Here is a 14,711-nt window from a genome sequence, read left to right as displayed (position 1 = left end):
GGAGCCGAACCCCAGGGGAAAGGAGCAGGGGGCCTGGCGGGTAGGTGCCCATGGGACCTCAGGCCCAGCCCTGCCTCCAGGTCACAGAGAAGGGGTGGGTGGGGAGCCGACCCTCCCACCCACGTGACAAGGTTGGCGCAAAGCACCAGAGCACTGTCAGCTCTCACCCCAAGCTGATGAAGTACACGTGCAGACGACACTGTTAACACTTGGCATCGTCTCCAGGGTCTGAGGAAGATGCAAACAGGCTCTGGGGGCACACCACCAAAACCGCCGGGCCCCTGCCAGGCCACGCGACTGGACATCTGTGAAACCACACCAGGGCAGGACCAGCGTGTAGGCACCACGTGGCACGTTTATTTATCGACACCCGCCGAGTGGCCAGTCTCCTGCCCAAGGAGGGTGTCTAAGGGGCCTCCAGTCCCGGTTTCACGGCCTGGCTGCGGTCAGCACAGCCGCAGTGTTTCTGGAACGTGGGCACCAAGTGAGGGCCCGACCCCGTGAGTCCTGGCCTCGGCTGCCTCTTGACACAGTAAGATGGGGAGCAGTCAGTTTCTGGAGTCTCGGGGACCCGGCCCAACTGTCTTGTCCCCTCATTTTCCCAGGGGGCCTGGGAGATGTCACTTCTGGCCCTCTGGGGTCCGCTTCCTTTTCGCCTTTGGCTCCTGGCAACCGGCCATCTTTGCTTTGGCCCCCACCCGAGGCCGCCGCTGCCTCCTGGGGGCTCCTCTCCCGCCATGGCCCCCAGGCCGCTCCCGGGGCACAGGGGGGTCACTGCCTGCTCTCTGCCGCCGCCTCCTCCTCGTGGATCCTGGGCTCGATTCTGAATGTAAGTCCTCCTTTGCGTGTCTCCCTGAAACACAAGGCTGAGTGAACGAAGCATCAAGAAGGTCAGCTCTGACTCCTGAGATTGTCTGGGGTGCTGGGCCCGGGTGGCAGGGACACAGTGTTCAGCACGACGGCCCTGGGAATGGACCTGAGTCAGCCACCCAGAGGCCTGCATCAGTGAGACTGGAAGGTCCACAGCCACCAGGTGGGCACACAACCTATGGAGACTGGCCGGGAAGTGGGCCTTTAGGATGACCAGAGTGAGGACAGGACCGGGAGAGAGGGACATAGGCGAAGACGAGATGGACGGGGGGCCCAGGCTCAGTGCACGGGGGCGGGGGGGCTGCTGAGAAGGTGGGGCTGGAGCTCAGTCAACGTGACAGCTGTGAGTGGCATCCAAGGCCCAGCCTGGCGTGGGTGCATAAGACGTTCAGACTGCAGAGCAGCCTAGCATGAATGGACCCAGACAGGATTGGCTTGGGCTGGTGCAGGGGTGAATGGAGACCCTTCACAGGGCAGGTCACATTCCAGCCACTGGTCTGTGTACAGCTGGTAGGGAGGGGAGGAGGGAGGGAAAGGGGAAGGGGAGAGGAGCAAGAAGGGTGGGAAGGAGAGAGCACGGGGGAGGGGAGGGGGAGCCTCTAAAATCAAGGGGGTTCCTAAGGATGCTGCAGAGGAGCAAGGGGAGGCATGGAGCAGGTCAAACCAAAGACGGAAAAAGGTCAGGAAGAGGCACCAGACCAGGCCGCAGGGAAGGAGAATGGGGAGGACCGCGAGGGCGTCTGGGCCAGGGTGCCACATCTCCAGGACATGTGGGCAGTCGGGGGTGGGGCAGGGAGGCTTGCAGCAGGCTGGGGAGCGAGGCAGGGAGTCACGTCTAGAGGGAGACAGACGGCAGTCACATGAGCAGGGGAGCATCGGGGAAAAGAACACGGGTAACGAAGCCAACATCACCAGGACTACCTGTCTTGTCCTGTAGCTGGGATCCGGACAAGCGCTTCTTCATTCTCACCCGCCTCCCACCCCGCGGATTCCGGTATGCTTCTTCTGGGATGTCAGGTTCAGGGAAGAGGCCTGCGGACCAAGGCAGGCGGTCAGGAGGCTGCAGGCCAGGATACTTACGGTCCATGCGTCCACTGCCTCCAGCACCCCTCAAGCACCATGGCCATGAGCTTTGGGCAAGGAGTCCTGGTCTGATTCCCACACGGCCAAGGGCAGCTCATGGGGCATTGCCAGACACTGTCTGGAAGAGCCCACGTGGAGCACTGAACATGTCACGCTCCGCCTCACACACACTTAGCTGGGGAGAGGCAGAAGATCCTTCAAAATACTGACAGGTTTGGGTCACATAAGCGTACGTCAGTCAAAACCCACCAGACGAACCCCATGTTCATGTGCTCTGTAACTTCACCTAGAAAGTACTGCCCCAGCATGGAGTATTTAGAAAGTACGCTCTGACTGAGGGGTGGGGGTAGATATATGATCAATCAAAGATGAGAAAACGCTGATAGTAGAATCTAGCTACTCACCGTAGAATCCCTGAGACTTTGCATGTATTTAAAATTTTTCATAATGAAACGTTGTGGGGAAAACACTTACACCTTCAATCTTACGCTTTCTAGGAAGCTGTCTTTCAGAACAAGCCATACAGCTCCACTAGCCACACGCCGAGAAGGGGAACCGTATGTTGCACCACAGGCAGCAGCGTGGCCGGCCCGGGGAACTTGCTAGAAATTCAGGTTCTCGGGCCAGCCACCCCCCACCCCGCACACTCAGCCCTGAGAACCCCTGGGCTTCACCAGGACGAGAGCTGCAAAGGCCCGCAGCAGCCTCCCTGAAATTAGCAGCATTGGCCTCCCCACAGCCACCGGTGCTGGGGGGTGAGCACGCATGGCCCGATCCACTCCCGGGAGGACGAGATGCCATTGCGCCTGGCGCCCAGTGCTCACCTTCTGCGAGGGCCTGCAACCTGGAAGGACAAGAGAGTCACTCACCACGCGCCTGACGAGGAGGGGTCACCCCGTAGGGAAGGCCCTCCCAACCTGATCTCTGAAGATGGGTGGAGCAGAGGGCTGGGGCACTCACTTCCGGATCACTTTGTAGAGGCGCTTCCGGTTCTGCGGAGGGGTGTCCTGGCGACTGGCCATCTCAAACAGTCTGTCGGCAACAGCCTTGTAATCGAACTGTTCAACAGAGAGATGCCGTGGAGGCTGTCAGCCCCCAGGGGCTCCCAGGAGGAGACCCACAGGGAACAAGCAGGAGGACCAACGCTCAGCCGCCCGATGCCCCCGCTGTGCCCCAACACCCTCCTCCACCCGGCAGATGCCAGCCCCAGTGGACATGAGGGGCTGCATGGCGAGCCTCTGCACAACTGTAAGTCCTCCGGGAGCCACGTCAAAACGAGCAGGATGGAACAAGGAAAATTAATCTGGTGAATTTAGCCCAAGACATCTAAAATCTTATTAACTCATCAAGTAATCAACATCTGACACTGACTAGGAAGGCCCCTACGGGTCCAATCCACCTGAAGTCCCCGATCTTGTCTGCTGAGCTCAGGCTCCGATGGGGACCTGAAAGGCCCCCACTCAGCATGCACCACCCCAGTGGCCCCAGCACCCAAAGGGGCCGGGAGCAGAGGCGGGGTGACTGCCGAGCAGGGAAACCTGGGCTCAGCCTCCCGGGGCCCTGTCCCCAACTCCCCTTTCAACCAGTCTGTGTTCTGCAGATGAGCCTCTGGGGTCTCTGCCTCCCACCCAGTCCCAGGTGGACAGATGCCGCCCTACCTGATGTCCAGAGCCAAGAGCTCAGCCCACAGACCCAGCCACACACCTGGAGGACAGTGCTGGTGCTGTCCTCGTCGTCTTCTCCCTCCTGCTGGCCCAGGGGGCGCTGAGCCCTGCAGACCGAGCCTAGAACAGAAGGGCCCCACGGACTTAGACACGCCTAGTACCACGGGAGTTACAGGCCCAACCTGGGGCCCAGGCACCCCGCCTGCCAGGGCCACAGCCGGGCTCAGGAACTCACAATGGGATGGCAGGAGCACTGAGGGCCTTGCCCCAGGGCAGCGGTGCCTCCACAGACGGGGAAGCAAAGAGCCGTCCCAGAGGCGGTGGGGACTGATCACTTCCAGTGAAACCGAGAGGGGCTGACAAAACAAGGGTGCACCTCAGGCAGGACTGGCGGGCCAGGAGCCCCAGGAGGAGGAGGAAGGGGGCTGTCTGGCCACGGGGAGGCCTGGACTAAGAGGTGAGCAGGGAGAGCCGTTTCGGGTGAGGGAGCGGACACCAGACGCTTGGGGCCCTGCCGTCTCCACCTACAGAGGACAGCTTTGATCACCAGCTGGCCTGAGGGGCGAGCACATGTGGCAAAGAAAGACAACAGCAGGGTTGTGGGCAGGCCCTGGGCCACCATGGGCCCCTGGGTTCATCTGCGCTGGTCACTCAGGCTACTGAGGACAAGGAGGAGGGGAAGGAGGGCCAGGAAGGATGTCCAGGACGGCTGGAGAGTGTTGAGGGGGATAGCTGACCAACGAGAAAGCCAGGAGCGCCAGCAAGGGTGTCGGACTCAGAAGCTGCAGCAATCAACTCTTGCTCCTACCATCCAATGACCTCCCCCCAGGGCACAGGACCGTCTGGGGGCGAAAGGACGGTCCCTTCAACAAACGTGCTAGTATACCCAACATCAACACACAGAGAAAGAAGCTGGACCCTTACTACCACCACAGACTAAAATTAACTCAACACGGACCAAAGACGTAAAGAAAGAACCAAAACAGCGAAACTCAGATGCAAACATAGGGCAAAAGCCTCAGGAGACTGGGTCTGGCCACGATTTCTTGGACTAAAGTCACAGGTAACATGGAAAATTAAGACAACCAGACATGATGAGAACTTTCAAATCTGTACATCACGAGACCGTGAATAGGGTTAAGAAGACCACCCATACAGCAGAAGACTCCTGCACATCATAACCTGGGGAGGAGCTACAGCCAGAACATGGGAAAGAGCAAGTGTCCGACTCTCCGCGATCCCACGGACGGCAGCCTGCCAGGGCCTCTGTGCATGGGGTTCCCCAGGCAAGAGTACTGGAGTGGGGTGCCATTTTATCTCCGGTCTCCTGCATTGCAGGCAAATTCTTTTACCAACTAAGCTACTAGGGAAGATGCCAGAACATACGAAGGCCTCCTAAAACACAATGGAAAAACAATGACTCAAAAAATGGGCCAAGGGCTTGAATAAACATTCCTCCAAAAATACGTGAAGAGCCAACAAGCGCATGAAAAGGTACCTGACACCAACAGTCACTAGGGAAACGCAAACCGCAACCACGGTGACAGCACCCGCACTCAGGAGGAGGGCCGCCATCGAAGAAGGCGAGAGACTGCGAGGCGGAGGAGCCGCGGCCCTCTCGCGCTGCCGGCCGGGACGCGCGCGAGGCCGCCGCTGTGCAAAGAGGGTGGCGGTTCCTAGAAAGTTAAGCATGGCTTACCCGAGGACCCAGCCATCCCACTCTGGGCACAGACCAAAAGGGATTGAAAGCAGGGTCTCAAACAGATACTCGTACACTCGTGTTCATAATAGCACTAACCACAACAGAGAAACACGGAAGCAACCCCAAACTCCATCTACCAACAAAGGACAAAACATGAACTACATGTTCAATGCTGTATCGCTCAGCCTCAAGCATTCCCACACACGATATGGCATGGCTCGGGGAACTCAGCCAGACACAAAGACAAAGACTGTGAGAGCCCACTGCTATAAACACAGACGCCGACAGGCAGGCTCACAGGACTGACGGCAGGGCGGCCGGTGCCAGGAGCTGGGCTGGGCAGAGGGAGGCACGGGGACAGCTTCGGTCTGGGAAGATGAGACGTTCCAGAGATGGACAGTGATGACAGGTGTACAACGTGAACACACTTAGTGCCGCTGAGCTGTGCACTTACACACGGTTAAGCTGGTAGACCTCACGTCACGTGTGTTCCACAACAAAAGGCCGGGGTGGAAAAGTCTGCAGCTGGTGGAGGACACGCACCCCTAGAGGCACAAGGACCCACCACACAGTCCCCCCGAGGACACGGCCATGAGCCTAGCTGGTGCCCCCCAAGGACCCACTTAGCACAAGGTGGACGGGCTGGACCAGACACTGTCGACGCAGGCCCAAGGGCCCCGCCTCCAAGGGGGACGCTCACTAGAGCTGCCTGCTACTCTTCATTCATACCCTCTCCCTCATCCAGCTCAATCCAGCGGGCCCCACTCCCAACACCAGGGACACACAGCTCCCACCCTGGTGGGTGGGGCCGGGCACCCAGTGGTGGGAGACAGGCCAGAAAGATGAGCAAGTGACTTATGTAATTTTAAGTAATTTACTCCAAAAAGTGATCCACCACGGAAATGCCCATTGAGCAAGCTGGGGAGGGACTGGGAGGCTGCACTCTAAACGGTGGGCAGGGCAGGGCAGGGCAGGAGTGACGGAGGGAAGAGACCCCACAGGGGCGGGGCGGATACCCGGTGACAGGAACAGAGCCTGGGGAGTTGTGAGGAGGGGGGGGCCGTGGAGTGGGCCGGGAGAGCAACTGGCACGTGTGTTTGTTTCCAAGGTCAGCCCAGCTGCCGCACTGAGAACAGACTTCAGGGGCGAGAGCAGAAGCGAGGGGGTGGGACAGGAGAGGAAGGTGGGGGTCCACCGCAGGCTGGGACCGGGACAGGCTGTCACCGTGGGGTGTGCGGTCCTCACCTTTAGGGGGCTCTCTGGACAGCACGCCCGGCTCCTGTGCCTCCTCCTCCTCCGACAGCTCCTCTTCCTCTGACAGCTCCTCCTCCTCCAGTTCATTCATGAGCTCTTCAATGGCCAGTGGGGCCTGCTCCACGATTGTTTCAAAGATGCCTTGAGCGATGTTGTGCAAAACCAGGGAGCTGAGGGGAAACACAGAGCTGCCATCAGGCTGGACCATGAGCCCGACCCTCCCCATGCTGGCCTCTGGACCTCGCTGGACTGTTGTGAGCACACGGCATCTTCCAAGGGCAGCTCCTCAGGGACTCAACGGAACAGAGGAGGCAGGCGGGAGACAGCACTCACTCCTGAGTCTGGGCAGCGATCGTGCAGAAGGGCCCGATGAGCCTGAGGTTCTGGTCCGCGGTCAGCTGCAGGGAGAGGGTTGGGGCTCAGCTCCCGGGCCACAGGCACCGAGCAGCCTGGCTACTGCCCCCTCGCCCTGCCCAGCTGCCGACCACCTACCTCGTGGGCGCCCACTTTGGTCAGCTCCTCCAGGAAGATCTCGATGAAGTGGCTTTTCACCCCGTTGGGGGCTTCACTGTCCGGGTGCAGGATCTCTGTCGTTAGCAGCTCCAGCATCTGCTCGGTTTGTCTGGGGAAGAAGCGGCAAGTCAGGCAGCAGCACCAGGGGCCGCTGCCACCAGCAACACCAGGGTGCTGTCCCTGGACCAGAAGTGACCCAGGCCGGGGCCGGAGACCTCTCCTCTAGGCCATGACACACACATACTTACCGAATGTCACCCTCAGTCTATTACATGTGTGAGAATGGAAAAGGGCCAGAAAAGCAGATAAACTAGCTGTTTACACAGGACAACGGGAGGTTACCAGCTTCTTCATTAAGCATCTGAGGCTGAATTACCAGCAACAATGAAGATGGAACTACCTTCCTAACAACACCCCCCAAGTTAACACAAGTAATACCATCGCTTCCACTGAGCCCACTGCAAACCCTGCACCGCCCCTGCCCCTCGACCAAGACAGCAGAGCCCTAAATCCTGATATGAGGGACACTGCCAGACTCAGGCCTTCATAGGATTTTTAAGGATGAAAATTACTAAAAACCAGAGGCAGCCTGGCCCTAAACGTGGAGTCAAGTCACCCACAGCCATTCTCAATGTAGAAAAACAGCTCCAGTTAACTACAGTCCAACTCCTGGTGATTTTTATTGGCTGGAGGTTAGGCCAGGGGTAAGACTTGGACTCTGTGACCCAGAAGATGGAGAAGTCCTACAGCAGTGCGGGCCGTAAGCTGCCCTTTCCAGTCTGGCAGCTGTTTTGACATCTGGTTCCTAGATTTATTATCCTTATGCTTAAAAATAAATTACTTTACCATCACTTTTTAAACACAAATCAATTCAAAATCTGCTGTTTCTAAGCCCTTTCCCCTAGCACCCGCCCTCCCCAAATTTGGTGGCGGCAGGACACTCAGGTGGGATGTTTGGACACACTTTCAGTAAAATAAAAAAGCAGTCTCTATAAATTCCACATCCAACTCCACGCCCCTTTTGTACCAAGCACAGAACACCACCATATTTTAAGAGTAATTGTCAGAGAGTCCCCTGGTGGCCTAGTGGATTCTGGCTTTCACTGCCATGGCCAGGGTTCAAACTGGGGTTCAAACCCTGGTTGGGGAACTAAGGCCCCACGACCCATGCAGCACAGCCAAAAAAAAAAAATTTTTTTTTAAATACCTGTCTGCTGGAATTAAAATTGCTTTTCAATGTTTTTAAAAAGTTTTTCTGGGTTCTTTATACTGAGCACACATTCCCCCTATCATTAAAAAAAAAGTTTAAAAAAAAATTTAATTTCAAAAACTTTATAACATGAATCTGCAGAAACTCATTTTATGTTGTAATGTCAGACTGCCCCCTGGAGGTTTGGAAACCTGCTGGCTGGCTGAACCAGGACGCAAGGCGGCGGGTGACAGACAGGTCCAGGCAGCAGTAGCCCCGCCCATCTGCCCAGGGAGCCCTGCCCACCTGTCTCCAGGAAGGACTAGCGGGGAGGGGTAGCTAAGACCAGCAGAGCCCTGCCCAGCCCCACTGGAGGAGTCCACCCAGCTGCCAGTTGCCAGGGAAGCCTGAGGTGAGCCAAGAAACACAGTCCCTCAGTCTGGAGGGATACACACCACCCAGCAATGGGTGTGAGCAGCATGGGCGGCCGGGGCACCCACCTCTCGTCCCATCCCTGCGTCTGCAGCACCGTCAGGGCCTCGCGCAGGACCATCCGCATGAGCTGTGGCACAGGAGGAGACCCCGTGAGCAGCCCAGCCCAGACCTCCCCGCTGCCTGCCATCTGTGTGCCCACCGTGCACCATGGGCCCTCCAGAGTGGCCGGGGGCTGGGCCCGGGGCCAGGATGCCAGCCTCCCAGGAGCAGCAGGATGGATGCTGGGGAGCGACCGGAGCACCAGAACTGATGGCTATGATGGATGTTCCCAAAGTGAAAACAGGACGAGAAGAAGCCCCTCTGCGGGAGCGGAGCCTCCAGACACACAGGTTTGTGCTATGCGGTGCTTACCCCTCAGGGGCCTTGCCCTCGCCACTGTTGGGCAGGGGCGCCAAGACCAGGCGCCTGGACGCCGAGCTCGGCTCCGGGAGCGCTGTTCCCCAGCCCAGCACTGTGGGGCCCCTTGCGGGGAGCAGGCCGCATCCTCACCATGTAAAACTTGTCCAGACGCAGCCTGTCGATGCCCGGCCACTCACGGTTCATGGTCTGCCAGAAGGTCTGAAGGAACAGGTGCTCTGGGGGAGGGACAAGACCAGAAGGGTTGGGGGGAAGCAGCAGCCACCTCTGGAGGGCAGGGGAGAGCAGAGACCATGAAGAAACCTGGTCAGGAGGTCCCACACCAGTGGCCTTGGGGGCCCTCGGCCTGAGTGCGCTAAGAGCAGTGCTGCGGATCTGCCTTAAAAATGGGACTTTCAGGAACCTCAGACAGAAGAGTACAGCCCAGCCACAAGCCTGAACCATAGCCACACCCTCTGAACATCGAGCGTGAAGAGAAGGTGAGGCCTGGCAGGAGAGGCACTGCCCAGGCCGCACCTCCCCACGCCAGCACTGCCACTGCGCCTGCCCCAGCACCTACTCCCCACCCCGCCACTTACCCCACTGGATCCACTGACCTGATCAAACACAAAACCCTGCCAATAACAGGTGTGTCAGGACCAGGGGGCTGTGGGTTCAACCAGGTCCCCCAAAGTCCTAATCCTCAACTCTCAGTATATAACTATACTTGGGAGACAGGTCTTTAAAGAGGCGATGAAGAGAAAAGGCCACTGGTGATTCAAGACACAGATATGCACAGTCAGACGGCCACGTGAGGACACAGGAAGAGACGGCCGTCCACGCTCCCAGAGAAGAGGCCTGAAGAGATCCTGGCCTGCTGATGCCCTGACCTCAGGACATGAAGGCCACCACTATCGCCTGCTGCAGAGCATCCCCAGAGACAGGGCTGGTCAGACAGCCCAGTGAAGGACAGAACTGCGTCCATTACCTCGCTCAAGTGTCACCAACTGGACGCTCTGTACCTGCCCTCATGCTGAGCACGGAATCGCTTCTGCACGTTCTTAAAAGGTGAAACTTACAGAGAATGGATTTCCTCAGAGGCAGTACAGAGAGTCTCCCAAGAGAAGAAAGTAGTGTCTGTAACTGCACAACCCCTGCTTTTGATGACTTTGGCTACTTAACCATAACCGAACTACACCTACCCACACAGCCAGGGCACCACCAGCAACTGTCCCAGTGGTCCCAAGGTCCAGGCCAGGAGCAGGGTAGGGAAGTCACAGATGCTGGCACAGGGGCCCCATCCCCATAGCTCCGCTCAACAGGACCAGGGTCTACATACACATCAGGATTTCTAAAGACACAAGGCATGCCAAAGGGCAGGCGACAGGGCCGAGCATCCCTGATGCTGGTCCGAAGAAGACTCAGGAAGACGCACTGCAGGAGTTCACACCTTCAGCTGCGGATGCTCCACAGCTTCCACCAAGATTCTAAATGGAAGGCATTAGCCCTCCAGATCTCGGACGGCTCCAGACCTCTGTCCTGGGTGAGTGAGGAACACATGCTGGAAAGCAGAGTAGCCTCTCCCGCACCAGCAAATGCTGGCTGGGATGGGGCCCTCGCTCCCAGTCTCAGAACGCAGGCCTCGTGTTCAGGGGCTGGGTCTCTGCGGATCCAGCCTCACTGCTGGGGCTCACCGTGGCAAGGATACTTACGTGCCTCTGTGGTCTGGAAAGCATGGACAAGCTGGGAAATGGTCCGGCCAAGTTCCTCCTGCACAGGAAACAAGACAAATGCCCTCAGTCCCTGAACAAATGGGATCCTGTGCAACAAGCATCGGCAGGAAGAAACTTAACTGTCCTCACTCATCGTGGGATCCGGCTCCACAGGGCCCCGCAGCCCAGCAAGCTTGGGGTCTGGAAGTCTCACACCACTAGAAGAGGCCTCACCTGAAGGCCATGCCCACCTAGCCTCACAACAAGCAGGCGCAGGGACTGCCCTCCTGACCAAAGCCCAACACTTAGTAATGGAGACTGACAAAGAGGGGAGGGGAGCAGGAGCCTGAGAGCACACAGCCACCCGAGAGGGGGCTGAGGAGACCCCCGGTTAGCAGCTGCCTGCCGCCTCGGTGTACAAGCCCACCTAGGGCACTGGGCCCCAGTGTAGCATCTGAACTTCACTAAGTACCCTCACCACGCAGGGTGTTCCAAACTGCGAACAATTCCCACTGAGACACACCCCAAGAAAGGCGTGTCTTGAGGGCAGTGACACCACTCTGTAAGGTACACAGCGATGGACACACGCCATGATACACGTACTCAACCCACGGGTGGTACAACAGCGCAACCCTCACGGACTCTGGGTGCTGATGATGTGCTGGGTGGGTCCATGGATTGTGAGAAAGGGCCCACTCCCATGGGGGTGTTGAGTACGGGGGGAGGTGGCATGTGAGAAATCGCAATACCTTCTCCTCTCGTGTTGCTGTGAAACTAAAACTGCTCTAAAACATAAGGCCTATTTTTATAAAAGACAATTAAGAAAAAAGGCTAGGGACTTCCCTGGTGGTCCAGTGGCTAAGACCATTCCATGCTCCCAATGCAGGGGGCCCAGGTTTGATCCAGGTCAGGGAACTAGATCCCACATGCCGCAACTAGGACCTGGTGCAGCCAAACAATTAGAAAAAAGGAAAAAATACTTGTCTCAGAAGACTTGGATGCTGTCCCCTGGTTTCCAGCATTTTAGCACTCAGCTCATCATCTCTGACAAACACAAAACAGGCAACCCAGGGACTTCTCCAGTGGTCCAGTGGTTAGGACGCTAAGCTTCCTCTGCAGGGCGATGGGTTCAATCCCTAGTCCTGATCAGGGTACTAAGAGCCCACAACCGCTCCCACCCCCGGCCAAAAAAAGCCAGAAAACCCAATTTTCAGCCACAATGTACCCTGGCATTCACCAGCATCGCTATGGTGCCCAACTCACAAAGTGTGAGACCCTCCCTAACCCAAGGCCATGGCCCTCCAGGCCTTAAGGAAAAATAGCATCAAAGCTATAAAACTGCGCTCAGTACGTCTGCTGCAGCAAAACGAGGGCTGAAAACATGCTCGTCCACCCTCCCACTGATACTGTGGCCCCGGTGCCTTCTGTAGCCTCCTGGGCACTCACCTGCAGCAGTGGCTTGTCCTGCATCCACATGCAATAGAACAGCCCTTTCCACACCTTCAGCAGCTCATCATGAGTGAAACCACCTGCGCCAGAAACAGGACCATTTAGACTAAAGGAACACCATCTTTCAGTGCCAGAACAGCCAGAGAACTGTGACTGCCTGAATCAGACCAAAGTTCTCTTACTGTACAGGCGCCTGGCCCTCACTCTCAACCAATCCTCCCAACCCAGAACCTGCTGGGCCAGTGGCTGCAGGGTCTCCTGCAGGTAACTGTTCTTTGAGTCATTCAATAAATGTTTACCGAGAATCTCCAAGTATCAGAGACTGTGCTCCATTTTTCAGATTCAAAATTGAATGAGTCAGTTTCCTGGGCTGGATGGTGGCTACACATGGGAACCTGTTGGCCACAGGTCACCCAGTGTTACACCTGGGCTTTGCACACTTTTCAAATTTTAAAATTACACATTTCCTCATTCAGGCTCGTTATGACAAAACTAGACAGCATATTAAAAATCAGAGACATTACTTTGCCAACAAACATCTGTCTAATCAAAGCTATGGTTTTTCCAGTAGTCATGTATAGATGTGAGAGTTGGACCATGAAGAAGCTGAGCACCAAAGAATTGATGTTTTTGAACTGTGGTGTTGGAGAAGACTCTGAGAGTCCCTTGGACTGCAAGAAGATCAAACGAATCAATCCTAAAGGAAATCAGTCCTGAATATTTATTGGAAGGACTCATGCTAAAGCTGAAACTCCAATACTTTGACCACCTGATTAGAAGAATTGACTCACTGCAAAAGACCCTGATGTTGTGAAAGACTGAAGGCAAGAGAAGGGGACAACAGAGGATGAGATGGTTGGATGGCATCATTGACTCGATGGACATGAGTTTGAGCAAGCTCTGGGAGTTGGCCATGGGGTTACAAAGAGTCAGACACGACTGAGCAACTGAACTGAATGACAAATATATAAACTGACTGATGAAGACAGATATATAAAATAACTCAACAAGTATAGACTGAGGTCTTAACTATGTTCTGGCAGTTCCAGAGCAGTGGTTCTCAGACTTTATTAATAGGATGGCATCACCTGGAGGGTTTCTTTAAAGATTCTTGGGCTTCCCAGGTGGCATGAGTGATAAAGAACTTGCCTGCCAATGCAGGAGACATAAGAGACATGGGCTCCATCCCTGTTGGTAAGATCCCCTGGAGGAGGAAATGGCAACCCACTCCAGTATTCTTGTCTAGAGAATCCCATGGACAGAGGAGCCTGGTGAGCTATGGCCCATAGGGTCACAAAGAGTAGAAGATGGCTGACAAGACTAAGCACATACACAGCCCATCTGCCAGAGCTTCTGATTCAGCAGGGATTGGATGGGACTCACAAATTTACATGTCTAGCAAATGTCCAGGTGATGCCGAAGTTGCTGATGGAGCCACGTTCTGAGAACCACTAAGGAGCGTGATTTCTGACAGCTGTATGCTGCAAGAAACTCAGACGACAATCCAACAATTACACAAGAAAACACTACCAACAGTGACAAATGCCGCTCTGAGAGAAAAAAACATGGTGCCCAAACAGTGGAGAGCAGGGCTAGCGGGATATACGGGTTGACAGGATCCTGCTCCCAGAGTAGGCAAGTCTGAACTGGAAATAGATTAGGGGCTTGGCTGGGGCGGGGGGTGGCCCTCCGCAGACGGACATATAGCGGCCGAGAACGAGGTGACGCCGCGCACCTTCAAATCAGCGTGGATAAGGGGATCAGGGCCAAGCGTTCAGGCGGGAGCGCGAGCGGTGGGGTAGGTGGGAGCATCGCCACGGCCCGACCAGGCTCCGCCCGGCCGGGCGGACCACGTGGAGGCTCCACGCGGTTGGAAAGTCAGCTAACTCGGGCCACCGGCCCCCAACCCGGGCCCCCGCGCCCGCAGCCCGGCCCGGTTCGCGAGACGCCCCCCGCCCACATCCCGCCAACCCCGCGCCAACCTTCGGCCCGCTGAGTTCTGGCGACGATGTATTTCCGGAGCTTCCTCACCGCCCGGTCCCGGGTCACCTGCTCGTTCCCCGCCAGCCGCTGCGCCAGCTGGATTTCGGGCGGGAGTTGTACTCGCGGACCCATGGCGACCGTGCCGAGACCCCACGATACCAGTTACCTCGCCGCTATGCCTGGGCGCGTTGCGTGACGTCACATGCCCGCGCCGGACTCGGTGGGATTCAGTGTGACGTCACGCTCTCGCGCCAGCCTCTCCAGCACTCGGAGTGACGTCACATGTCCGCGCCAACCTCTCCCGGGTCGCACGCCTCCGTCTCCTAGTGGCAAGGCCCCGTAATGACAAGTGCGTGGAGCTCTGGCTCCATTCATTCTGCTGCTGCTGCTGCTGCTGCTGCTGCTAAGTCGCGTACGACTCTGTGCGACCCCATAGACGGCCGCCCCCCAGGCTTCCCCGT

The 14,711-nt window shown here is 56.9% G+C and overlaps 1 protein-coding gene across 1 annotated transcript; it reads right to left on the bottom strand.

The window, feature by feature from the left end:
* Nucleotides 1-337: 337 nt before the first annotated feature.
* Nucleotides 338-14,473, bottom strand: RRP1 (ribosomal RNA processing 1). The gene is made up of 13 exons (XM_055569770.1): nt 14,250-14,473; nt 12,265-12,347; nt 10,819-10,876; nt 9,260-9,345; nt 8,776-8,837; nt 7,066-7,195; nt 6,907-6,971; nt 6,565-6,743; nt 3,658-3,737; nt 2,914-3,011; nt 2,778-2,797; nt 1,792-1,902; nt 338-853 (listed from the first exon to the last, which is right to left on the bottom strand). The coding sequence occupies exons 1-13, from the start codon at nt 14,380-14,382 to the stop codon at nt 621-623; spliced, it is 1,338 nt and encodes a 445-aa protein (XP_055425745.1). The 5' UTR covers nt 14,383-14,473; the 3' UTR covers nt 338-620.
* Between the last annotated feature and the right edge of the window lie 238 nt (nt 14,474-14,711).

Source organism: Bubalus kerabau, chromosome 2, assembly GCF_029407905.1.
Source record: "Bubalus kerabau isolate K-KA32 ecotype Philippines breed swamp buffalo chromosome 2, PCC_UOA_SB_1v2, whole genome shotgun sequence".
In the NCBI taxonomy this organism is placed as follows: Eukaryota; Metazoa; Chordata; class Mammalia; order Artiodactyla; family Bovidae; genus Bubalus; species Bubalus kerabau.
This window is presented reverse-complemented; position numbering and strand designations above follow the sequence as displayed.